General features: G+C 35.4%; 1 protein-coding gene across 7 annotated transcripts in view; it reads right to left on the minus strand.

Moving 5' to 3' along the window:
• The window catches only part of AKAP9 (A-kinase anchoring protein 9), a 115,865-nt gene that overhangs the window by 55,917 nt on the left and 32,471 nt on the right, over positions 1-27,477 (minus strand). For 5 of the 7 annotated variants that reach the window (XM_032683242.1, XM_032683271.1, XM_032683260.1 and 2 more), the window contains 14 exons: positions 26,742-26,786; positions 19,341-19,394; positions 18,772-18,942; positions 16,164-16,319; positions 15,019-15,216; positions 11,898-14,345; positions 10,878-11,091; positions 10,018-10,097; positions 6,017-6,155; positions 5,493-5,614; positions 3,204-3,309; positions 2,570-2,768; positions 1,930-2,026; positions 1,078-1,170 (listed from right to left, as the gene is read on the minus strand). In XM_032683242.1, coding sequence (XP_032539133.1) covers positions 1,078-1,170; positions 1,930-2,026; positions 2,570-2,768; positions 3,204-3,309; positions 5,493-5,614; positions 6,017-6,155; positions 10,018-10,097; positions 10,878-11,091; positions 11,898-14,345; positions 15,019-15,216; positions 16,164-16,319; positions 18,772-18,942; positions 19,341-19,394; positions 26,742-26,786 — 4,122 coding nt within the window. The remainder of the gene's footprint in view (positions 1-1,077; positions 1,171-1,929; positions 2,027-2,569; positions 2,769-3,203; positions 3,310-5,492; positions 5,615-6,016; positions 6,156-10,017; positions 10,098-10,877; positions 11,092-11,897; positions 14,346-15,018; positions 15,217-16,163; positions 16,320-18,771; positions 18,943-19,340; positions 19,395-26,741; positions 26,787-27,477) is intronic. The other 2 variants (XM_032683279.1, XM_032683287.1) reach the window with 2 other exon arrangements.

Genomic DNA, 27,477 nt, shown 5'->3' on the forward strand with positions numbered 1-27,477 from the left:
ATTACAATAGATTATTTAGCACAGAATTATCAAGTTCTTCTAAAGAAGACCCTATTAGGCAATTTTAAAAAGTCTTCCCATACTGACATAAGAGCAGCTGTGCTAAGCTTTCTCTAACCAAGAATCCTTTGTAAAAGTTTGACTGACATGGAATTTTTGGCTGTATAAAGAAAGCAATGCCACGTGCTTGATATTCAGCACAGGAATTTTACTTGACAAGAAAGAAACTGCTGGCATTAACTGGCTGCCATTGCAGTTACAACAGGCTGGTAACATCTGTATTGCTAAGTATCTCCTTCTAATGCAAAAAACCTCTTTTTCCAACCATGTGAGCAATTCTTTTCTAGATTTAGAATACAGTTGTTTATAGCATAAGCTACAAAAAGTATGGAAAAAAATGGTATAATAAATACAGAAGAGTTACACTTGAAAACACCTAACTCTTCCTTGTTTGTGAGTTTGTCTTTTGAACTTAAACAGCTCCTAACAAAACCCAACAGCCAATCATGTACTTTGTTTCCCCATAAAGAAGGGTTTCCTTGGCAGCAGATAAGAGAAATGGAACTTTTACTCCAGAAATGTGGATTCCTTAAATTAATGTCATCACTCTGTGCTGGCTGTAACATTCTTCTTTGCTCTGATTACAAACCTTTTTAGTAAGTCTTCCATTCCCCCCCTCCCCAGTCTTTAATTTATCTTAATTTGAATTTTTATTTAGACCACGAATAACAAAAGCAGAAATAATTTTTCATTCTGAAAAGTGGAAACTTTTCTGCAAGTCAAAAAGTAAGTAAATCCACAAACAAATTAATATACTCTGCCTATAAAATCTTAATTTTACTTTTTGTGTTTTAGAGAAAGTCACTGGATCCAAAGAAAAACAATGCTTTTTACACAATATATTGAAATGCACAACAATATATGACCAGAAAATAGTATGGAATTGTCAAGTGCAAAATCTTTTGAACTGACGAGCATCAGCATACACTATTGCAACTGTTCGAACTGTCAGAAATGGCAAATGAAAAATGACAGTATTTTTAAACATATTTTAAAGTAATAACTTAAAAATAATACCTTTGCTACTTCTTCTTCTAATCTTTCTTGGTACTGCTTTTCTAGTAACTGAACAACATCCAGATCATTTCGCATTTCAATCTCCCTACCAAGCTGTAAGAAAAACATGAAATCTCAGGTCATGTATTTGTGATTTTATTTCACCATTTCAAGCTTCAATCTGACAAGACATTTTCCCCCTCAATTAGGCTTTCATACAAATCACATAATTTTGTACTACAACATAGAAGAACTGGGTAAAAGACTTGGCCTTGTTTTTGCTTCGAAATGAATTTTAAAAGCTGAGTTTGCAACAACTCTTCTTCCAGCACTATTTGAATCACCAAATGCAGTGAAACCAGGCCAGCAAGCAAAGATCACAGTGCAAAACAGCATCACTATTTTGCAAAATGCAGAATTTTTGAGCCAGGTTTCCAGCACCACTAGGGGAGGAATGCATGGGCTATTTCCCATTTGCATTTGGTCTCTTAAATTCTTTGGGATTACTTTTTCAAAATTTCTCCTAAACTGTGCAGCCTATACTTCAAAAGTACCAGGACTTCACTTAAATTGCTCTTCTTTCATAACTAGTGTTTTAAGAAAAGTCACAATATTTTAAAGATTCCTGAAGAAATCCCACAATTTGAACACTAACTCTCTTCCACTTTGGTAAGAAGCAGCCCCACCTAAATGTCTTGTTTCAGAGATAAAATAAATTACAATAAATAAATAAATAAAATTAAACCCAGGACCAATAAAGCAAGTTTTATTGCTCATAATTCCCAGTCCATATTTCAATTTCATCCTAAAACCCAAAGCAGCTAAATTTTATCAACCATATGTTCATTAGCTGTCAAATGAGTTATACAATACCTCCAGTGCTTTATCTGTTCTTTTCTGATGAAGATTTTTGGTGCACTTTATTTTCCTGAAGACTTCTTTTAACTTTCTTTCTGAATCTGTAGCTACACTAAAAAGGTAGAAAAAGCAGAGAGGGGAAATAGTAATTAGAAAAAAAAAAAAATCAGTATTTCTTGGCCCATGACTTGGTGAAAACCAGAATGTGGTAAGTGGATAAAAGCTTCACCACAAAGTTTAGTGCTACAAATCATTCTAGAAAAATCACTAATTTCACGCAACTATGTCTACACAAAATGTCTTTAGAAGTAAAGTATAGTGCCTGGAGTTTCGAGGGTTAAATGTGGTCTGTTGAGTTGAAGTTTTGAAATTACTGCTATAAAGCTCATATATATGAAATTACATTTATACATTATTCCAATTATCAAATCTTCCTCTATTAACTATAAATGCTACACTACTTAATTTGCAATGTTTATGTCATTTCTCTGTAAGACTCTTAACAACTCCGAAGGAACAAAACCACAGAAGAGCTATGTGTTTATAGAGAATTTCTCAAATTTTGAAATAAAACACACAGCTTTACAGGAATGATTAATTGAAACATGTTTGGTATACAGTGCAAAGATATATGCATTCAAAACCTGATGAATACCTTGTGTGGTCAGAGGACACCCCAGCACTCTCAAGCTTATTCTGCATATGGGCAATCTCTGTAGTGTACCTCTCTTCGCTTTCTTTCAGCTGCTGTTGGAAATAGGACCGGAGGTGTTCCAGTTCTTGAGCATGCTGTTCCTCAAGTTGTTTTTTAAGGTTCCCTATCTCCTTCGAACAGTACTCTTGAACTGTAGGATCTACATGTAGGTTATTTGATGGGGGGGTGAGGAGGAAAGAAATGACATTGAATTAACTTCCTCACAAGTATTTAGCAGTGATGGACTGCATAATTAATGTAATTAAAAACCAGTTTCTGACATCCTATCAATTACTTTTCCGTAACAAAGAATGATAACCTTATCTTCCATTTTGCAAAATTATACTTGATATGGGTAACAGAACTTTAATTATGGAACACTGAAAAAGATTAAACCAAAACTGTTTCACAGAATACAATTCTGAAATATTTTAGAGATTGAAGAAAGTCAGACTACTGTACTCCAAAAAATATGAAAAAAACTCTTATGTGCTTCAAGCTGTAGTAAGCCATAAATCAGTTAAAATTCAAAGTCATTGTCTTTTCTCTGTCTCTGAATATACATACATTAAAAACAGCATATGTATCTTTTTACCCATTAGACTCTGTGAAGGAATCTTCAGACTTTCCTTTCTTGTTTCCATATGGATAGGTTCCTCTTCTTTCCTCCCTTCTGAAGAGGATAGCCATGGTTCTTTGACCTAAAAAATAATCAAGTTAGTGCAATTAAGAACAATTTGTCTAGCAATAACGTAAAAATTTTAACTGCAATTATAAACACGTAAGAAAGGTTGGTGGCCAATGCACAAGAGAGCGTAACCAGTAAAACAATGTGTTTTATTTTATAGTCTGAGTGACCAAGTATACATTTATATTTATTTAACCAGCCCGTGCAGAATGTTCACTGTAAATCTCAAACTCTTCTCTTTGGATATAAACTGTTAAGTCATAATTCCTCTGATTCCAGAAGCACTATACTTCCTCTTCAAGGAGAGGAAGACACTAATATCCTTCTCTCAGGCCCAAGATGCAGTTTCCACATACGAATATTTTTTTGTACATATATATCCATGAATACATGTGACCCGCAACCATGTCTAGATATAATTGGCTAGTGTACTGTATTTAATGCATGGAAGTACCTAACTCCAATTTTACTGATAATATTTGTCTTTAGGGATATTAGGTCCCTGAGATGTCTGTAAAATTTTGAAGCAAGGAAGACAATCTTGATAGAGGAGGATCAGATGAGGGAACAAACTGGACATGGAACAATTTGGTGGTGCCTGATGGGGTACACCAAGGAATGCTGAGGCAGCTGGTCCACGTTATTGCGAGGCCATTCTCCATTATCTTTCAAAGGTTACAGTGATTGAGGGAGGTTTCTGAGCACAAGATATCAGGTGATATCAGAACTATTACTATTACCATAATACTATTTAACCTTTTCATTAAAGTCCTGGGTGATGGAACAAGAGTACACACTCAGCAGGTTTGCCGAGTGTACAAAACTGGGAGGAGTGGTTGACAAACCAGATGGTTTTGCTGCTCTTTCAAGAGACCCGAACAGACTAGAGACATGGGCTGAGAGGAGATCATGAAGTTCAACAAAGGCAAATGCCAAGTCCTTCAACCTAGAGTGGAACAGCCCTGTGCACCAGTACGTGCGGAGAACTGACTGGGTAGAAATGCAGCTTTGCAGAAAAGGTCCTGGGGGCCTTAGTGTGCACCAAGTCAAACAGGAACCGTTAACGTGCCATTACAACAGAAGCCTCTTGGGCTGCATTAGGAAGAGTGTTTACCACCTGGTTGAGAGAGGTGATCCTTCTTCTCCACTCAGCACTGGTGAGACACAAAACATCTGGAGTGCTGGGTCCAGAGTTGCACTCCCAGTATGAGAGAAATGGACATACTGCCATGGGTTCAGCAGTGAATTATTAAGGAGATGGGAGGCCCGGAGCATTTGTCTTACAAGGAGAGTTTGAAAGACCTGGGAATGTATAACCTGAAGAAGACACAGTTGCCCACAGGGCTTGTGGAGTCTCAAAATTTGGCTGGACACAGTCCTTGACAACCTGCTCTAGTTGACACTGTTTTGGGCAATGGTTTGGATTAGGTGAACTCCAGAGGTGCCTCCTAACCTCAACCATTCCACAATTCTGTGACATGGGCAGCAGCTTTCTCCATTTTATCAAATCATTGCCTTGCTCTGCCACTCAACCAGGATACATAAAGACAATTTCAAACACATTCCTCACTCTCCAGAGGGTTGAGGGAAGTGATTGTCCCACTCTACTCTGCATTGGTGCAGCCTCACCTTGAATATTGTGGCAGTTTTGGTCACTGCAATATAAGAAAGACATTAAGCTATTAAAGAGCGTCCAAAGGAGGGCAACAAGGATGGTGAAGGGCCTTGAGGGAAAGCCGTATGAGAAGTGGCTGAGGGCACTTGGTCTGTTCAGCCTGGAGAAGAGGAGACTGAGGGGAGACCTCACTGCAGTTACAACTTCCTCGTAAGGGGAAGAGCAAGGGCAGACACTGATCTCTTCTTTGTGGTGATCAATAACAGGACGGAAGGGAATGGCCTGAAGTTGTGTCAGGGGAGATTTAGGTTGGATAGAGGTTAGAAAGAGGTTCTTCACCCAGAGGGTGGTTGGGCACTGGAACAGGCTCCCCAGGGAAGTGGTCACAGCACCAAGCCTGACAGCTCAAGAAGCGTTTGGATGGTACGCTTGGGCACATGGTGTGACTCTGGGGAATGGGTGCAGGGCCAGGAGTTGGACTTTATGATCCTTGTGGGTCCCTTCCAACTCAGTGTATTCTGTGATTCTGTAATTCATGAAACAGAGAAAATTCAGATGCTCATGTACTCATATGCATTTACCTGTTTACAATCCTTCATCAGTTGTGTTTGAAGTGCTTTCAGCCTGTTGTATTCTTCCATTATCTTGCGTAGAAGTGCATCCATACGTTCTTGCACAGTTAAATTACACAAAGAACCAGTGACTTTAAAAAAAGAAAACAAACATTTTACCATAAATTTTAATACAGATGATTTGTTCACAAGTTCTCCCCTGAAGAATTGTCTGATAAACACTACATTATTGAAACAGGTGAAGGCCCTTCCTTTTGTAATATATGTATTTTTTTGATACAGCTGCTAGCTTCCTCTACAAAAGGAGGAGGAGAAAAACCCCAAACACTTTTTTACACCAATTTCCACTATAATGAAAACAGCATAAGAAAATATTCATAATAAAAAATAAGAGCATTTCAGAATAATAACAAAATCTCTGAAGTATCTATTTAAGCACACAAATTAGCATGTGAACAACTAATGGAAAATTTGCCAGATTGAAATACTTGAAATCAGTACTTTTAACCAGCATGATAGTACAATGTCATTACCTTGAGCTTGATCTCTGTGTATTGGTAATTCTACACTCAGTTTTTCTTTCATAACAGCAGGTTTACTGCAAATTTCCTGGTCCTTATCATCAGCTTCTACAGCAGCTGAAGAATGTTCATTCTGATTGCCACACAAAACCTGTACAACAAATGAAACAAAGAAAAAAGTAAAGAATTTTTTATTAATTTATCAATCACAATTCACAAAGAAAGTAAGAAAAATAGTGGGAGGAAAGTAGTATCTTGTGAGTATTAACTGCAGTGAAAATGATGGCTTAGATGTTCTGTTGAATTGTAAGAACCTAGACAATCTTTAAAGCTTCTGAAAAACGGAACAGATATGAAAAGACTTTTCAGCTAAAACATAAATGCACACATTTTCAAATCATTATTTAATTCGGAACTGCCAAGTACTGAAATCTTGCAAAGAAAGGCCTCCTTTATTAATGTGGAAAGCAAATTTACATTGTAAATGTTGCATTCTCATAAGCTGCAATTCTACTTGGAAGAAGGATTCCCCTATGGCAGAAATTTATATCTTTTTAGAGATTACAGCTCCTCTTGCTCTTTAAGTGCTGAACAAATTGAATAAAAGGGTATAGAATAAGAAAACCAAGTCATGAACAGAATACCTCATGTTTGTTGGTGCTATGTGGTTAACAAAACAGCTGCCATATTCACAATGGGCAGGCAAACAGAAGACAGTCATATGATTTCTGAAGATAAATGACACTTGAAAAGAAACAGTTTGCTCAGAGCACACAGTGCTTTATTTTTAAGATTTCGGACTCCACAGACACCAAATTCAACTTACAAAAATAAAATCATAATTTCTCCAAAAGCTCAACATGGAATCACACAGATCAGCAGCCTTTTTCACAGCTGTGAAACAATGCTGAAAACTCTCATTCAGCTGCTACTTTCTGTTAGCTATCAGGAGTCCTGCTTAATCTGTCCTATGTTGGATCTCAAGTAAAAAAGTTCTGCTATTCGCTTTCCTGAAAAGGTGCTGAAAAAAGTCCAGCAAAGAAGGAAAAAAACACCCAAACCACAGACCTCATCCATTTGAAGTATTTTAGAATGGAAAACCATGGCTTATAACGAATGATGAAAGCAGCTTAATTTATCTAGAAATAAGTTTAGTAAGTAACTTGATTCCTGGTCAAAAAGTACCTGAAAGGGCCATTGATTACTTAGACTCTACAAAAAAAAATATGGCAAAAAAGTATTATTGGTGATAGGTACTAGAATAGAGACTAAAAATATGCTTCAATTGTTGACTATAATATTTAGTTACTGAAAACAATATAGACAGCAATTTTCTTAGATTCTGAGACAGTTTTAAGTCTTTGAAAGATATGCTGCAGTGTAAGGTGATAGAAAGGCTACACAAAAGGAGAAAAAAACCTCCTGATGGTTTCCTGGAAAACCTCAGCACCTGGAGACAGATTCCCAGAAACTGATAAGAGGATTAAAATGAAGAAAGGAGTGATATGGAATGATATGGTCTTTTTTTCCCCCTGAACACCCTGGCTGACGGGAACTCAGGAAGTGGACCCTTGGGCCTATTTCATCTGTCTATCATCCCAAAATTAGTTTATTGATTATAGCCACTCAAACTGCCTAAAGAAGAAAGGAATCAAAAAAGATTAGTATTAAACTGCCTAAAAAAGAAAGGTATTAAAACTTCTCCATGCAAAAATCGGAGAGAAGTTCCATCAACTCTGTGGAGGTAACAGGTGGGCTACCTTTTTGTCCCTCCACCTTCTCAGGATACCTTGGGGTGAGCGATCACTTTATACATACATACTAATTTTACTTTTGCTCCTTAGTATTTAAAATTTTTACTTATTACTTCGTTGTAAGTTGCTTTTGCTTTAGAGTGCGTATTTAAGTTTTTTGCCTTACTTATTCTTTGTAAGTTGTTTTACATCTCTGTAAGTTGCTTTTGCTTTAGCGTGTGTGCCTATGCTTGGCTTTATTATTATTATTACTATTACTATTACATAGTTTAAGTGTGTTTTTGCAGTTAGACCCTGTTCCAGAAACAACAAACTCCATAAACTTTCACAAATTTGTATTAATAAATGTGTTATTTCATGATGCTCCAAAGGGCCACTGCAGACCTCGAGGATCAGGACGGTATCTACATTCGATATCGTACTGATGGAAGCCTTTTCAACCTAAGGCGACTGAAGGCCCACACCAAGACCTTAAACCATCTTGTCCAGGAGCTGCTCTGTGCTGATGACGTCGCCCTTGTTGCCCACACAGAAGCAGCTCTGCAGCGTTTAACATCCTGCTTTGCAGATGCTGCTGAGCTCTTTGGGCTGGAAGTCAGCTTAAAGAAAACAGAAGTTCTCTATCAGCTGGCACCTCAGGAAGTCTTCCATCATCCCCATATCACCATTGGCCAATCAGAGCTCAAATCAGTCCAGCAGTTTAATTACCTGGGTAGCCTCATCTCCTCAGATGGTAAGATTGACGGAGAGATAGAAAACAGGTTAGCAAAGGCATATAGTGCCTTTGGAAAGCTTCATAAAAGAGTTTGGCGAAATAAACACTTGAAGAAAAGTACAAAGATCAGTGTTTAGAGAGCCATTGTGCTGTCTACTCTCTTATATGGATCTGAATCATGGGTCATCTACCGCCACCACCTGTGACTCCTCTGTGACTCCTAGAACATTTCCATCAACGCTGCCTCTGTACAATCCTAAACATCCACTGGTCAGATTATGTGGCCAACAGATCTGTTCTAGAACAAGCAGCAGTCACAAGTATTGAGGCCATGTTGCTGAGAACACAGCTGTGTTGGGCAGGGCACATCTCAAGGATGAAGGACCACCGCCTCCCTAAGATCTTGCTTTATGGTGAACTTACCACCGGCTGCCGCAAGAGAGGAGCCCCGAAGAAAAGATACAAGGACTCCCTGAAACAACATCTCAGCCTTGGCCATATTGATCAACATAACTGGTCTACTCTGGCCTCCAGCTGGGAGGTCTGGAGACACACTATCTATAAGGTTGCTGATGACTTTGAGAACGCCCGCAGGATCACTCTCCAGGAGAAAAGACAAGGCAGAAAGAATCGTGCCTTGCAGAATTTACCACCTAAGGAGTCTTTCTGCTGTGCCTTTTGCAACTGGACATGCCTGTCTCGTATTGGCCTTTTTAGCCACCAGCGCACTTGTGACAAACGCAGGTAGAGACCTTTCCCTAATCTTCGTTCACGAAGCCCAGTCATGAAAAAATTTCACGAACTGTTAGAGTGAGTCCATTTTTAGGTGCTGACAGTTTCATTGACGGCAAATAACTCATAGGAGAAACCTGCTGAGGGGTTTTTCTAACACTATTAAGTGCAGTCCTTATGTAAAAAGGTATCAAATGTCCTGCCCGTCTCAGCGAACCTGTTAAGCGAAGGGTCTCATTAGGTGAGATGCTAACAGACTCTTTTGGACATTAAAAGGCTTTGATCTCGTGGGGGGAGACACTGATAATACAAAAAAAAAAAGACAAAAAATAAATTAATATGGGTTGGACAGAAAATTCTTCTTTTCTGCTCATTTTAACATGATGTGCAGTTAAGAAAGAAATTACTACCTCATTGCAGATATGAGAGCTGATGACCTGCGCATCAATATGTGTGTGACATCAGACTGCTATAAATCAGAAATAGCCAGAGACACAGAGAAAGGAAAAAAATACTTCCAAACTAGTACAGATGAGACAAACATTAGCCAAAAGATTAAGACTAGGTACAAGACAAAAGCATTGTCTAGACAAGGACATAGCAAGTTTAGGGAAAAAAAAACCCTGAAAATCCCTTGCACTGCTATTTTGGAAGCTCGGGTTTAGCAGTCTCTATTTTCAGATCAATGTGGAGAGAAAAGCTGCAAAGAAAACCTGTAAAAATAATGTAGAAAAATATGAGGATTCTCTGTACACATAATTTTTTGTTTCCAAAATTTTCATTTTAAAAAAAGGCTTTTTGTTAACTCTTACCTGAGCAAGCCTGGAACATTCCTCAGTTACAGCTTCATTGAGTTTTTCTATAAGTCTTTGTGTAGATTTCGTGTCATCATCTATGAATACAAATTATTCATATTATTTTTAAACACTAGATGCAAAACAACTTTTCAAAGGCCTAATTTCCTGCCACAGTGAGACTGCCTTTTCAGTTTTTAGAAAGGTATAGTTTTTTGTTCCCCTCTTTCTTGTTCCAAGACATGGATAGATTCAATTATTATGGTTGAGCTGCACGTTCAAGACTAGCAAGAGATAAGAAATGGCTTTGTGTGTTAGTGGCCTCTAGAAAGATACAACTACAGAAACATACTGGAGAGCAAAGAACTTAATGCCAAAAATTTACCCAAGAGCAAATCATGGGATGACAGTAAAAGCAGAAATAGAAAACCATCATGATAATGTAAAAGCTCACTGAGGCAAAAAGTTGTAGCAAAGTTTACTTAACATGGGCAGGGAGTCAATACAGGAATTCAAAGAACAGAGAACAGAACAAGTCCAAAAATATTTTGTTGATGTATTTACTCATTATTTCACCTTACAGGTCAATCTATTATATAGTCCTTTAAAATTAATTGAGCTAATAGAAATAGAAAACAATGACCTGTAATACATTTTATTCCCTTTTTTTTTTATATACTTTTTTTTAAAAGTTCCCTGAGTAAAAGACTACAGGTAATGGGTAAACAATTTGGTACAAAACCACTTCGAAGTGTTCTATAAAAACAATTTATTGGACAGCTACACGCACAAACTCTCGTGCTTGTTTGTTTCGTCGGGTTTTTTTAAGACACCGTTTTTCATATGAAGATCTTCACTCAAAATTTTGGTCAAGTTACCTGTTTGCTGAACTTTCAAGGTCTGGAGCTCCAGCTGATGCATTTTTTTAAGATCATTCACCTCTTGTAGATGACTGTGAACAAGTTCCTCTTTAAGACTGCAAAGTGCACTTTCTTTTTCTGCTTTCAAGTATTCACGAACCTGGTCTACATGAGCTGAATAAACCAGGGATAGGCAAATCCGCTGTGCTTCCATTTGTAGCTGTAAATCAGTCTTTGAATAAAAAGACACATTTTACAAAAAGTGAGAAACAAGAAAACAGAAAGTCCCATCTTTGCAAATTTCTGCGATTAATAATGTGTTGAATGGAATGCTGCACATACGGTATGCATTAGGGTAAATTTAAACATACATTGTTTGGAAAATTGAGTTTTAACAATCATATTGCCTGCAGTTCATTTACAATACCAAAAAATACAAGCAAAATTGCTCCAGCAAACTTAGAGACTGGTTAGAATCACACGATATGCATTATTCCTCATGCTCACTTCCAGATACGTTTCTTAGGAAGTGATAACCACATATACACAAAAATTTTGATAATGTAATATTAGTATTTCACAAGTTTGATATTTCAAAAAATTGAATAAGATGACTGATGAAGTTTCATTATTTTTTACACTGTTTAAATGAGCACTTAGAGAACTGAAAAGCTATTCACAGAATAAAAACTTACCTCCTGAATAAGTTTTCCCCTCATGTAAGTGAAACACTACATCAAAATATGAAGTGCTCTACTCATCTTCTCCTTACCTTTTTTTGTTGTTGTAAATTAAATCTAAGGGAAAGAGTATTTCTTTCATTGAAAAATACCATCCTCATACACATTGACCAGAATTACAATTGCATTCATTCATGTAACCCCTTTCAACCACTGGCCACAGTGACATGCACACACACACGACACACACCTGTACTTCAAAGCAGCTAACAGGAAAAATACAATGCAAATTTCCAAGTGCAAGCTCCTATAAATTCTCATAGGCAAATTATTTTCTATACTGTCTTATGTAACATACCTGTTCTGATTTTAAGGCATCCACTTGCTGCTGAAGATTATTATTTTCACTTTGTGTAAGGGCTATTAATGATGTTTCATCTGTCAGCCTGTCTGGTATCCCACGTAAATGTTCTACAAGAGACTGCTGTTCTGGTTTCAGCACTTGCTGGACCTCCTTTCCTTTTGTTACCTCATGACTCCTATCTTTACCCGAAGCTAGATTTCCCCTTAAATTTATTCCTTCATCAGTTCTACTCCTTGGACCAGGGGGTTTATTTCTACTTTCAGATGCTGTAGTAGCAGTCTTCAGAGATTTTCCTTTAGAGCATTTTGTCTTAGGGTCATTACTACTACTATTTCCTTTCTGAGTACAGCTATTTATGACTTCTAGTTCTTTACACTTTGCTAGAATTTGCTCTTTCTCATCTTTCAAGGATTTGACTTTTTCATTTAAATGACAAATTTCACTATCCCTTAACTTTAATTGTTCAGAGAGATCAGAAAGTCTTAGGGACAATTCCAGTTTCTCACGCTGAGTCACCTCAAGCTTTTCCATTAGTTCTGTTGCATCTTTCTCAACAACTTCTCCAGCCTCAAATGTGGCTGCCCTGGACACCTTGATTTCTTTACTTCCTTCAAAACCACAAGTTTTAGTTTTAAATAAACCTGGTCTATTACTTTGTAAATGGTGAAGTTTTTCATTCAAAGCTTTGAGTTTGCTTTTATATTCAGCTTCCTGCTTCATGTTATTCTCTTCTAATTCCGTTTTTGCCTTCAGAAGAGTTGCACATTGTTTCTGCAGCTCTTTATAATTAGCTTCAAGTTTTTTCTCAGTAAATGAAAAGGCACTCTTTTGCCTTTCACTATCCTCTTGGAGTTGACTGTTTTGGTTTTTAAGTTGCTCTTTTTCAGTAATCAGCTTCTCTATTCTTTTTTGCAAGTCCAAAACTTCTGTCTCAGAGCTAACACTACTGTTACAAATTACATTTTCTTCAGAGCTTACCAACATACTTTTTAATTTCTCTTCCAGAGTTTCATTTTTCCCCTTAAGAACACTATTTTGGGTTTCTAGTTCTGAACATTTTTTTTGAAGGCTATCCTCTCTCTCCCTCATTTGTTCCTGCATCAATTCAGTTTTAAGCTGCAGCTCTTGAATTTCTTGTTCAAGGGTACCCTTCTCTTTTTCCTCTTGCCTAAGCACTTCAATCTCCTTCTGCAGTTCATGTATTTGAAGTGTCATTTCTTCAGATTTAGAATTTAAAATAGACTGCTGTAAATCTTTCAGGTTCGTAATCTCTAATATCAACTGATTTTGCTTTGTGATTAAGTTGTCCTTTTCATATTGCATGGCTTCTATCTTTTGACTCATTTCATTTTGTACCTCATCTAACTGCTGTTTATGGTGCATATTCAAGTTATGTTTAAGGCTTTCCATGTTTACCATGTGCTCATTTTTTAAGTCTTCTTTAAGTCTGGAAAGTTCCTCTTCATGACTAAACAGAAGTTTTGTTCTCAGTCTCTCTAATTCTGCTTCTTGAGATTCTGCCATTCTGTCCAAAACTGCATCCTTCTCCCTTTCTAGCATTTCCAGTTTTATTTTGTAATTTGTGACTTCTGCCTCATGTTTTAATTCCAAATCCTTCCTAAATTCAGATGCGGAAGCCAGCTGAGTTTTTAAATCTTCAATCACAAACTGGTATTTTTCAGCTTCATTTAGTCTACATTCCATATCCACTATAGTTTGCTTAGCTCTTTGAACCTGCTCTCTTGAAAAATTCAGTTCTTGGAGAAGATCTTCAATTCTAGTTTGCTGAAGAGACTTCTCTGCTGAAATTAATTCCATCTGTTGTGACAATTCTTGCTTTATTTTTTCCCTTTCCTTATCAGCATCTTGCAATTTCACATTCAATTCATTAATTTTAATATTCATTAAATGCATTTGATCTTTATTGACATTCTCATTCAAAGACAGACTTGAAGTTTTCTCCAATTCTACTTTTTGTTGCAAAAGACGCTGCTCTATTTCCACCGCATGTTGCTTAATTAGTTCTTGCTTCATTTGTACAATCTGCTGGCCGTGCATTTCATCTAATTCAGCCTGAAGTTGTGCTAGTCTCCTTTGTGTTTCTACTTCCATTCTTTGCACAATGTCAGCTTCAGACTGGCTGTCTTTATAACATCGTTTCTGCAATTCTTCCACAGTTCCCATTAATTGTTTTATTTCATCAGAACACTGTCTTTCTTTCTGTTTGTAGGTGGCAAGTTCAAGTCTCATATTAGTTATCTGCTGGTTCTTTAGTGAAATCTCTTCTTTTGATTCTTCAAGTAATTTACTGACATCTGATAATTTTTCCATAAGATGAAGTGAATTTTTTTCTTCTTCCCCAAGTTTTGCTTCCAGCTCTTCAACTAATGCTTCTTTTTCTTGTATTTTACTCAAATCTTCTCCCTCGTTTTTCTGTTTTTCCTTTAAAAAATGAGCAAAACCATATTCTTATTTTTAGCTAATTATATGAACACATAAGAACATTTACAGACTTGGCTATTTAGTCTTTTTTAGAATGTTAACTGATAAAAAATAAATAGATATTACTTTTTGACCTCATTTGGACGTTTTCTGTACCCTTGGAATAACTGAGAATCCCTACCTCATCTGCATCATCATTTCCCTTCTCCTCCCCACTCCTCCCTGATTCCCCCACCCTCTCTTATCACTTCTAACGACATTTAATTTTTTAGGTGCTTTTAAAATGATTTTCATGAAGGATAATTAAAAAAAGTACATGAAGAAAAAAAATTTCCTCTTTCCTTAAGACAGAAAAGATTGTTCAAACAAGTAATTTAAATTTTTTTTCTAAAATAATGTCATTCAATGATGGCATTCTAACATACAGTATAGTTTCATATTTTGCTGTATATATTTCTGCAACTTTTAAAAACATAATACACAAAATTGACATCAAATTTTCAGTTTTAAATTATACACATATTATGTGTTAATTAACAGAAACAGTCCTAAGATCTTCATATGCATTTTACACAACACATTCATTATCTGTGCTTTGGCCCTTATATTTCAAAGGAACTACAAAATCCTGAAAAGAGTTTAGGAAAAGAGATCCGTGTAGTAAGGAACATACCATTTCGTATCTTGTGATTTTCTCTTGAAGATGTGTTATCTGTTCTTCAAATTCTTCATTCTTTTTTTCATAATTCTTTAGCAGACATTCTTGTTCTTCTAGCTGTTGCTGATGTGAAAGTATCTGTTGCTTGGCTTGCAATAAATCAGCAGCTGTGCAACTATGGCTGCTGTTCCTTAGGGCTTCACTTGCCTGCAACTTGAATGATAAAGAATAAAACCTAAAATACATATAGTTTTTCAAAACCAGCTTGCACTACATACAGAAAGAGTGATCTTTACTTTCTTCTTCCATATTGCAAGCCCAAAGATTACTGGACAAATTTCTAAGTTATTTTGGAGGAACTGAAATATCCTTAATTGTTTGGGATGGCTAGCCAATGGAAAGATATTTAATATTAATTAAATATTAATGGTAAGCTAACATATGAGAGCAGTGTCTCAGAAACATTACTAAGTAGTAAAATCAACTAGTTGCAACTACTGAGCCCAAAATCAGAGTTTGAATAGTAAAAGCTCAGGCTTCAGAATATAGCCTGCTTGAATCTGAAAATAAGCTATATAATGTGCTTAAACAGCACAAAATACTACAATATTCAACTGCAACACTGTAAGCTGTAGTCTGAGTGTTTATAACACCTCAATCACCATACTTTTTAGAAGAAATGTTTTTCTGAAGCTTCACTTTGTTATTTAAATTACCTTCTAATAATACCACAAAAGGCAGGTTTTATCTAAAAATATAGGATGGACTGCAGTATGGCATAGTGTCCCATGTAAGTTGATGGCTGGATCTTTTGATTTCAAAGGGAAAATGTTAGATTTCTGCACAAAGCTTTGAGAACTAATTACACAAGTGTTTTTCCCCAAGATAACTGCCATAATTCAGTATTTATCAGAAGCTATTACCACATACTAGGAAAGAATACAGACTAATCTTTATAATTTCATAGTTAAATAGTAAAATAAATCAGGTACTATAACAACAGTAGGACCAGTAAAAGGACTGTTGATCTATACGAAGAGACTGATTCTTCAAAAATGCACAAAAAATTGTGTGCTTCTGCAGGAAGTAGCTATTTATGGAGTCTCCAAACCAACATCTATTTTCAAACCCAAATAAATATTGGTAGCTCTGTAACTTACATGCTGAAACTGAATTTGCAGTTTTTGACTTTGCTCAGTAAGCTCCAAGAACTCCCTCATAGTTTCATCCTTTTCTTTCCGTGCCTGCTGCAGGTTAGTAGTGAGCTGAGTGATAATGTCATCTCTTTTTTTGATAGCAGCTTCAAATTCTTGCAGCTATAAAAGACAAAATTTAAACTATTAATGCATATAAAAGCCACAGACAATGTAATACTACTAATTTTAGTTAAGTAGGAATAAGTCATCTCCATTTCAAAGATGTCATATTACTAAAGCATTTATGTTTTCACAAACTCTATTTGTAAATATTTCAGTAACAATTTCCCCCCCATCTAACAATATATGACCTCTCCAGAAAATATAGTTAACAAATAACAAAATCTGCATTTTTAAGAAGGTTAATTAGTTAAATATATAACTTGCTTTTAAAATAAAAAGCATGGTCACATAAACAAACTATCATAAAGGAAGCCAGAATATCTACTAATAGTGTTTCAGCAATTTTGTTCAACTACTCATGTTCTCACACTTTTTCCACAAAAAATTCAAGTCTTCCGTCACTGAAAGTGCAATAAATTGCACTCATCATACTAAAAGGATGTAATAGATACCATGCAATATCCTACATTGTGAACCCAGAGGAATTGTTCATAACTACATGAAAACATCAGTTCAAGCTGCAAAACTGATACAGCAGATTTAACAGATGAATCTTTTGTAATTTGTAATGATGAAGAAATTATAAGAGTACAAAAAATCCTTTCCAACGGTTTTATTTTTTTCTAGGATTACACTCAAGCAGTCAGAAATTTTACAATACTAACTGGTAGTATTTTTGTGTGCATTTATATAAACATGTTACTCACTTTAAAGTCCATTTTTTAATTTGAACTCTTTGAAGGCTAGTGGAAGTCTCATCTCTACATATTGCAAATTTCTTAAACCATTAGTTGCTCTCTCTAACTGTTTTGTTTACAGTGTTCCCTCACAAAATCTTCACTGAGTTATGTGATGAGTTTTGGATGTTAACAGTATAATGCTTCCAGATAAAGTTTATCGATTTAGAGGACAGGGACATAAAACCCAAAAGTCCCAACCAAAAAGTCTTTGCCTAGCAAAACCAGGCAAGGAATTGGAGGAAATTATTTTAAAGTTCTTTTCAGAACACTAGAGTGAACTCCTACTTTAAAAGCACGAGTCTCATGGAAATAATAGATGTTTGTTACAGTAGAAAAAATTAGGCACAGATCAGGAACATAAGTGTGTCACACCTTTGCTTTTGCATCCGTTCAATGAAACCAAATTAATAAATTTGTCAGCTCCACTCCACACAACGTTATATAATTTTCAACTTTCTAAATTCCATTTCTGTTCTTGACACAACAGGTAGAATTAAAGCACACAACTATCTTTCCCAATCCCCTTTTACAATTCCTTTTGTTTCTTCTGAAAAATAAATCATATGCACTTCTTGACTGAAATATTACGCACTGTACCACTATCACACAAAAATATGCTGCAACTATTAAAATATTATTGTACCACAGCCCAGAGCCCCAGATTTTGTTTTAATGTACTTTTATTTTAAAAATTGTAATTATAGCCATTTAAAAAATGCAAACATTTTTACTTTCAGCTCTTTCAGAAAAAGCTAACAGTAGTTACAACTGTAAGAAACTAAAATTATGCTTATTTTCTTTATTATGCTATAATTATGACTATTATGTTTAGCACAACAGATACAAGACACAATAATTAAAATTCAACACCAGATAAAAACCACTTAACCAGTGATATGGTGGAAAACACATCTATTTTCACAGTTCAAATACAAATGCAAGCAGAAAAAAATTATAACTGTGCAATAATAATGGTGAAAATAACTAAATATTAGAACTTTGTTTTGTTTTTTTCATTCCATAGTACTTTGTAAAAAAATAGGAAAACAGTGACATAACCTGAATCCAAATTAAAAGAGAGACAAATAAGACACAAAGCACTACAAATCAGTGACTTGAGGGAGTTGTACCACTGGCTCAAACTGGAATAATATTCCTTACTTTATAAACTAACTTTATACTCCAATGGTATTTTTAAAATAAGAAAATCTTCTCTGTAAACCCAAATTATTAGATGTTTCTAATTAAAACATTCTGACACAGCTGTTTTTGTATTTCAGGCTGTGAAGTCTGACAAACAAATACATTTTGGTTCAGTTATATTATTCCCTAGGGAGTAAAACCTGAGTTTTTTTGATCTTGGAGGAACAGGAAGGTATCAAAGACATACAGTCTTTGTCTAACTACAGATGAATTAGGGTTTTTCTTGAAGAAAATTTTCTTTCCACTCCTGATTTGAAGAAAGTCACTGCAAAGAAGACTGGCATTTTAATCACAAAATACAGAGAAAAAGGACACACAATGGAAATGCCACTCAGAGTAATAGAGCACATGGTATATGACTGAAAGAAATTACGTGTGATTAATTTGATATCACACACTGACTGCATTCTGAACAGCTGCCATTAAGTGTGAACTCTTTGTGTTGATGCTCTGCATTTTTGCACGTAAGCAAACAGCAAGCAGAAAGCAACATAAGGTAATTATACCTGTTGCAATCCTTCTGTACCATACGCTCCCCTCATTTCTTCTATCTCTCTGCTTAGCTCTTCAATCTCTTGTTGTTTCCCAGTCAATTCATTCTCCATCACCGCTAGCTGCGTGTGAGAGTGTTGCATTCCATGCTCTGAACGAATCTCTCCAACTCCAAATTCTTCTTCCTAAATCAATCCAAGTTCCTTTACACACCATTTTTTACGTTTTAGCACAGTAAGTAAAGTCAAATATTAAATTCTGCACCAAATGCCACCTTAGAACATTAACATACAATACAGCATAGAAGATCTTATTGCCATAGTAACCTCCTTTGTTAATATAATTCACACCTCAAAAGCACTGACATAAAGCAATTCTGCTTTATAATCTTAGCCTTAATAGATGGAGTAAATTGGTTTGCATTTCTAGTTGAATGATATACTATATTAATATAGCAAACAACGCAGATGCAGAGCACAGCATGCAAAATAAAGTATTAGTCAGCAACACAGTTTTTGTTCAAAACAAATTGAGGTTTTTAGTATTCTCCATTAGTATTACAATTCAATTTGCAATACTGTACCCTGATTAAGTCTGCAGGTATAGCTGTTCTTGTCTCAAAACTGCAACCATTTACCTGTATAAAGACAATTTCTAATACATTATTTGAAATAATGCTTGATTTCCTATTTTCCATTTATTTGAATCTTATGTGGCAATTCCTTCAGATCCACAGTTGTTATATTTATTTCATTTGAAATACAAAATAGCATTATATATAGCAAAATGCATCAAAGTAAGCATAGGTAACAGGTAAAACACCTAAAATTGCAAAAATAGATATTACTGTCTTAAAACAAAAATCTTATTACAAATCTAAACATCTAGAGAAAACAAAGGAATTCAGATTTAAAGGTCAATGCAAAGCTTTATACTTTAAATTATTAAAATACAGTACTATTGTATTTTAAATTATAGGTTTAATATTTCTATATATTATTAAACATAGTTATGCTTTCCAAAAAATTTTTATACACCACAAGATTTAATCTTTCTGAAAGCCACCTATCTCTCCATAGTGGATGAAAGACAGTATCATAGACTCTCATCCTCAATTTGAAGGAATTTTGTGAAATTGAAAAAGAACAGAAACGATACATTTGACATAAGACATTTGAAAAAAAATCCACTTTCACTCACCTAACATTGCAAGCCCTTTCAGCTTCTACGAGAATTTTAGTTCTACAGACTGTGCAAACCAATAACAACAATCTCCAAAAGACAAGTACAGGTCAAAGTAGCAGTTACAGGTTAAAAAAAAAAAATCAAAATGAAAAGAACATTCTGTGTACTTGTGAGGAACCATAAAACAGATAGGTAGGCTTTTAAAAGAGCAGACCAATGTATAAAAATGAGAAAGCAAGAACAGCTGTATTTCTCCTCAGAGCTGTTTATTACATCCAAGTCTGAAACAAAAATAATGGTACTAGAAATGGAAAGGCATGATAGTATTTCACACCCAAATACTATGTTTAAAACGAAAAAAAAAAGGAGCTATACTGCTCAGACATCTGCCATAGTCTAGGTCAGGGCTTACTTACAAAGAACTATCATGCTTAAGGAAATCAATAAGTGCACTGTTACAAATAGGAATATAGTCATTGAGTTGGTATTAAGAGAACAAATAAATCTGCATTAGAGAAGAATTTGCAAGGCTGACAGTGGCTTCTCAATTTCTGACTTTCTCGGTAAAATGAAGGCACCACAGAGAGATTGCTACCTTAGTTTAGAAAGAATAAAGAAAATTGCAGCAAACAGCAGTCCAGGCAACTCATAGAGGTACTGTGTATCATTCGTGTATTGCCAGACTTTGCTCTATGTTCGGATACACAAGTGTCTACAAAGTGCCTGGCACCAAAGTCTTTATTCAGATTTTGGCTCATGCCCCAGATTAGTAACACTAGTAGTTTAACAGAAACTCTATTATGTAAACCTTCCTTTCCTTTTTTTAACTCCCATTTTATTTAGGCTTAATTGATAAAGATGTCGTATATGATTATTGTAATCTCAACAGTGGACATGCTTCTCTTCCTGTCAATCACAGTTATGTGCAACAAAGACTCTTGGATGCTTTATAACAAGGGCTAATAGGAAGGGCATGAAAGCCTTATCTCATTAGATGTTCCAGACTCCTTAGCAGCTGAAACTTCCATGAAAGACCTTTAACTTATAAAAGGAATTGAGAACAACTGTCCAGAACACCAGAAATCCTGCCTCATTTCACAGTAGCCTACCTCTTAGACATCACACAAGTAAGTGAATCGTGGTAACATGGCAGTCCATGTTGTTTCTCATCTGATACCTTCTTCTTTTAAATGCCTTATGTCTTCTGGCAAAGTGAAAGTTGAAACATGACAAGACAACAAACAGCACTGCTATATGTGAAAAAAAATGCCAAACAGCCACAGCAGGGTGCTGTGTTGAGGGAAACCTTGGGAGGAGCCTGGCAACTCCTGGTATGACAAATTCTGATGTGTCAGAGCAGATAGAAAGTTGGGAATGAGTTAATAGCTTCAAAATATCTTAATTTAGAATTAATTTTTCACTCATCTGCAATATATGAATTCAGCAGTCCAGATGCCAACTTGAGTGTTACTAAATGTCTGAATAAGGCCTATAGGACTCCTGTGTTTTGTCTTATGGCCTCAGTGATTTACCCATATAGAGATCTGCAAGTCCATAAATATTCTTAATGTAGATTCTTACAATTTCTTCTTTAAAAGCTTTGCAGTTCACCTTTAACACTGAAATCCTTAGGCCTTAATACCTTATGATGTTCTTAGTTACAGACCTCAGCAAATGATTAAACATTTAAAGAAACAATCAAACCACACACATCATTTTAATATAATGGAAGCAAGAAGTAACAAGAGCTCTGGATAAAATTGCATAATCAAATAATCACAAAATAAGAAAGGATTATATTTTACAATATATTAGCTACTCAGCAGCAACAGTTCTGGGGAACAAAGGATATGAAACAAATGAAGGTTATGGAAGTCCCTCAAAGGACATTCTGTCTGATTGTTCTTCCTTCTTCGTATTTTCAAAATAACTCACAGAAACAGTATTTACAATTATAAAATAAAATATAATCTGCAGTCTATTGGCTAAAAATAAAGGTTTAATTTATATTGCATCAGTAAATACATATACTTAAGATAAATGAAAGGAATCTTCTTTCTGAGAAACACAAGGAAAACCAACTTCCACCACTGAACCAAGGCAGCAATTCATGACAATTGCCACTAGAGGTCAGGATTAAATTTATGAAATCACTGTATCCTGTTCAATGTTCCTTAGAGTTTGGAAGACCTGAAATTATACCTCAGAAACAGCAGTAATAATATATGATGTGTAACTACTTACAACATTAATGCCAGTACTACAGAGATGTCCCTTTATATAGAAAATTCATGCTCAGCATAAATCAATACATACTGTTCAATCACTGGAAAGCACAGAAAATACCTTAGTGCATAAAAATAATATAACCTATTACATATGGGTAAGCAGACTTCTGCTTAAACAATTGTTTGATTTGGTAGTAGAAACATACAGAAGAATCTGGAATGGACTAAAAATTTTACCTCGTGTTTTCTTCCCCTCCCTCCTTCTTTTACATTTTGGACATCTGATTCCTTCAGAAAAATTAGGATTTAGACCTCTGACACTCTTTGTCAATGTTCTTAGCTCTCCTCAATCTTCTAGTTATGTCACAACTGACTACATGAAATCTAGCTAAAATTAGCAATTAGGTCAACCTCGGAAAATGAATTTCAGTGTATTTTGGGGGGGAGGGTTTTTTATACTCCATAAAAAAAGCCATTTCTGGTTTGTGATGAAAATAATTACAATCCTGTAATATAACTAAGGTAAGTAACTTCTGAAGGACAACAACTGATGGTTTTTTAAAATATGGCTTGATATATTTTTCCATATATTAATAGCACAGCAACAGGTTTCTTTATGTAGTAGTTAAGGTATAGAATTTCACTAAAACTAAAAAAAAAACTCAACGACTTTGTAGACTTCATATTAATCATCTTTTCAGAGCTACATTTTATAAATTGGGAAGAGTCAATAAGAGAAAAAAAAAAAACAGGTGGAAAAGTCTTTCAGTTATACCATAAAATTGAGGCATATAGAAAATGTATGGGGGTAACTTTACCTTACACAGTTATAAAACCCCCCAAAAATCCTACCTGTTGGAAAAAGCCTAACTACCTTTAGTTCTGAGTTTAGACCCTAACCTTAAATAGATAACTACCATTAAAATTTAATTTAAGATCAGGTGTCATTCCTGCGCAAACTGAGTAATTTGTCCCAAAAGACAAGTTCATATGAAAGATTTACCAGTCTTCACTTTGGCTAGCACCTTGATCATGTAGGTATTAGAAAGGTGGCAGAACAAAACTGAATAAGAGACTGTATTTACAATAGATGTCCTTCAAGACAAGAACTCTTATAATAAACATACACTGGTTCCTTCAATTTTGCTTAGATAACTGTATTGGCTTATAATTGTGTATCTGATAAGTCTCCTAAAGAGGGAAAAACTTATTACTAAATTTCATCCAATTCTTCAAGAGAAGGGTCTGAAGAGTTAAAAACAACTGACTTATTTTATCAGCTACAACAAAACAATTTATGACTTATTTCAATCACTCGGGAAACAGATGGATCAACAGGCCTCTTTCTACAAATGTGTGGTTTCTTATAATTCTGAAAACAAAGTTATATATTGGTAAAAAGGATAAGCTCAAGATTTTATACAACTTCATAATTACGTTGTTACAGACAAAATTTAACTTACTCTCATCTTCATCAACTGAAAAGGCTTCAGATCATTTTATTTACCGTGTGGCCATGAATGTAAGCAGAGCTTTGAATAATAAAAGTAACACTACAGTTGACAGGAAACATATTGAGAATTCAGTTCCTAAAATATATGCATTCCTAAACATGTTGTCTCCCCATTTAAGATATCAACCAATTATAATGAGCTGGAATTAAAAAGAACTTACTAAGATAGCAACTCTGACCGCTTGGGCTTGTTCTTCACCAAATCCAGCATCGTGTTACTATTCACAAGTTTTGTGTGTCTATTTATGCCTTCGAAAATAACTCTCGGAGAGCTAAAAAGTATTTTTGCAAGAGTGAAAAGTGCCTACAAATGCAATCTGTCATTGCATTTTTACAGAAATCTGCAATTTTTAAAAGGAACATTCAGAAGGCAGTCTGAATGTAATTCTATTGTCTTGAGTATCTGAAAAATTGCTCCCTAATATCCTCTGCAGGTACCTCCAGAAATCTTTGAAGACTGAAGTAGGGTAAAATTAAGTGTTTAGATGCAAAAACTTAATTTTAAAATGAGAGCTTTGAATTCAACTGATACTAAACCCAAACCACTAAAATCAGAAACACATCCACAATTACCATGAGGCATTATACCATATCTTTTCTGTATCCTATTGCCTTGTGCAAAGATGTGTTTTCTTGAGCTTTTACAATCAGGTTCCAACACTGCTTCCTACCACCTCATAAGTGATCAAAATTTCACAGTCATATTTCATTACATATGTAATATGTCTGACTTGTAAAAATACATACATGAACACCAATGACATTGTCAACTGTTTTCAAGGGTTCATTCTTCACATACTGCAAATTCCACTTAAAAGTAATCACATACCACAGTGATGCATATTCTAAAAAGGTGCACAGCAGTAAGGTCACAGCAGTTGTTCAAAAGCATGTCTGGTACACTCAATGGCAAACTGTGTGCACATATTGCCCTATCATCCTACCATACAGAAAGCAGTCAGATTCCCTTTGTTCTTTGCTACTTGAATTCCTTGGACAAAATAAACCACATTTTATCTATGAAAAGACCAAAATCTTTAAATGGATTTTTTTTTCCCCAGACAAACTTTGCTTTAAGCCCTTGAACCTACCCCTCAACAAAAATCTTCTTTTGTTTAGAGCAATTCCAAAAGTGCCGATCTCAGATGTATTTTTTTAAAATTTGCATCACAAAAAACATGCCACAGAAATGAGTGCAATTGACCAGACCAAGGGTCCCCATGTTTCAGTCCTCTGTATTTGAAAGGAACCAATAATGAATGTGAGGGAACATTGCACTTGTACTCCCAAGTGCCTTCTACCAACGCACCAGAAGAAAGTGAGGGTGCTTATAAATAAGGGCAGGGGGAAGAAGTGGGTGAGAAAGAGCCAAACTGGAGAACAGAGGGATGAGAAAAGCATTCAACTAAAGGTCAAGACCAACTCCAGTAAGGAAACTTTAACTGGGATTTGATGAGAGAGGTCGGAAAGAAAAGCTATTCCTTGCATCTTAGGAGAAGTAGAGCTGAAGGTTAGCAGGATCCCAGTTTAAGACAGGGAATGAAAGAGAACAGGTTTTCAAGGGAGAGGGATAAAAAATATTAAAATAAGAAAGAAGGAAGAACAATGCTTGGAGTAAGTTGGAAAGGCTGGGAAAGAAACTAGGCTTTGGAATGACTGAGGAAGGTAAAGGAAGAATAGAAAAAGGTTGCAAAGACAGAGTTAAGAAATCAGGCAAGGAATAGAAGGAGATGGGCAAGGGAAGGTGAAAAAACTGACAGGAGCCATTACAGATAGGGAAGAATTTACAAAAAACTAGGGGATACAAAACAGATATGGAGTTGATCAAGAAAATAGGCTGGGAAAAGGAGCAAGTGAAGATAGGTCATTTACTGGGAAAGAAAAGCCATTCCCATTTTCAGGGCACGCCTTAACTGCCCACTGCAGTAATGATTTTCCTTTTGCACCATGCAGTGTGACAGGTCAGGGACACACTGTCTGCTGTGTATATTCCTTAGGCTTCACAGTAAGCAGTTAAAATACTAGTGTGAATCAAATAGTTATTCTAATGCATAGTCATCTTCTCTTATGAAAGGCTAAACCGAGAGAGGAACAAAGTATTCTAAACCAAATTTACTTCAGTAATGACACATATTTGATTACTTCATCCCCTCTTACTTGCCAAGCTTAAGATTCTCGGTTGTGTTTTAAAGTATTTAGCACAGAGATCTGCAAAACAAAACCCTACCTGTCCCTACAGATAGTGATTGAGACATGAAAAATTAATTTTTTTAACTAGAAACAATGTTTACTGTATTCAGATATTCCATGGCTATTTCTTGCAAGCATGTTATTGATCCCCATTTGTGCATGAGGCAGTTTACTCCTTGCAAACACAACAAACTGCTTTATTTGACAGGACCAAAGTTCCACATACACTACTACCCTTCAATGTGTATCATCAAGAGAGGAGTTGTAGATGCCTATGTGCGGTGGGTTGACCCCAGCTAGAGCTAAGTCCCCCTGACAGTCACTCACTCCCCCACCAGTGGGATGGAGGAGAGAATTGGAATGGAAAAAGCAACAAAAATTCATGAGATAAAGACAGTTTAATAAGAGAAAGAAAACAAAACATCCAAACAAATGATGCAAAGGCATTCACTCACCACCTCCCACCAGCAGACTGACACTCAGCCAGTCATTGAGCAAGAGCCGCTTTGAAACTCATTTAAACATAACTGACTTGTTAAATAGTTTCCCACAGAAAATTATTAGAAATTATGCACAGCCAATACTCCGATGGCAACACAAAGTATTCATACAACCTTAAGGATGACATTGTTACAGCAGTTTATGTATCTACTGTATTATTTATTACAGTAGTCATCCCATTATGTAGTCGACATAACGCTTGCTTTAATGGTAAATCATACCAGTAATAACATGCAACAGCTTTGTCTATAATATCACATCTGCTCTTTCTTTCCTCCTCTTTTTGAAAAACTATGCACAGCATTGCTGTAAACATGTAATAGAAAAGGCTGAAAGAAAGTTAGGAAAAGCATTACTTCAGTCTTACCTCAGAACTGTAATCTTCAACTGTGGTAGAAATTTCACTTTCCGGCTAAAATAAAATATAATAAAGTATTAAAATATTTACAATTAAGGCACTCTAAAACAATATGTTTTCCATCTGTTTCTGAGAATATACAGTATTTGAAAATATTGAGGTGTATATGAATTTGATGAGTATATATATGTAGTGAAGGATACCATCGCTTCCTTGAAATTCCAGCTTTAAAAAAGTTACTTAGCTGTTGAACTGTGACCATGGAAACATTATAACCACATGACAAAATCTCCAAACAACCTACAGGTACTAAATACCATCTTGGAAATGTAACACTTTCTTGGGTTTTGTTTTTGATTTTTTAAAAAGAAATAGGGAGTGCCATGAAAAGGACTTGTCTCTGATGGATCATTTTTACCTAATTAGGAACTTTGCTGACTTAAATCACAATTATATATGCATGACTTTTGATTTTGACTAGAATTTTAAAACAAACACTCATATTACCCTTCAGCTTCCATGGAAACCAAGGAAAGCTAAAAGGACAAAGACTCAAATCTTGTGATCTAATGAATTAGAGGAATTAAAGGAACAAAGCCTTAACAAAGCCATGGTAGATGCCTGAATTAAATACAGTGTATCTTGATGAACTACATAAAATGTATCAGGTTTGAGAATCAAAATATTAGTAGGAAAATAAGCAAATTATCTATATAAGGCACACTATAATAAGTACACTTTCTTT

The sequence above is a fragment of the Chiroxiphia lanceolata genome, chromosome 1 (assembly GCF_009829145.1).
Source record: "Chiroxiphia lanceolata isolate bChiLan1 chromosome 1, bChiLan1.pri, whole genome shotgun sequence".
In the NCBI taxonomy this organism is placed as follows: domain Eukaryota; kingdom Metazoa; phylum Chordata; class Aves; order Passeriformes; family Pipridae; genus Chiroxiphia; species Chiroxiphia lanceolata.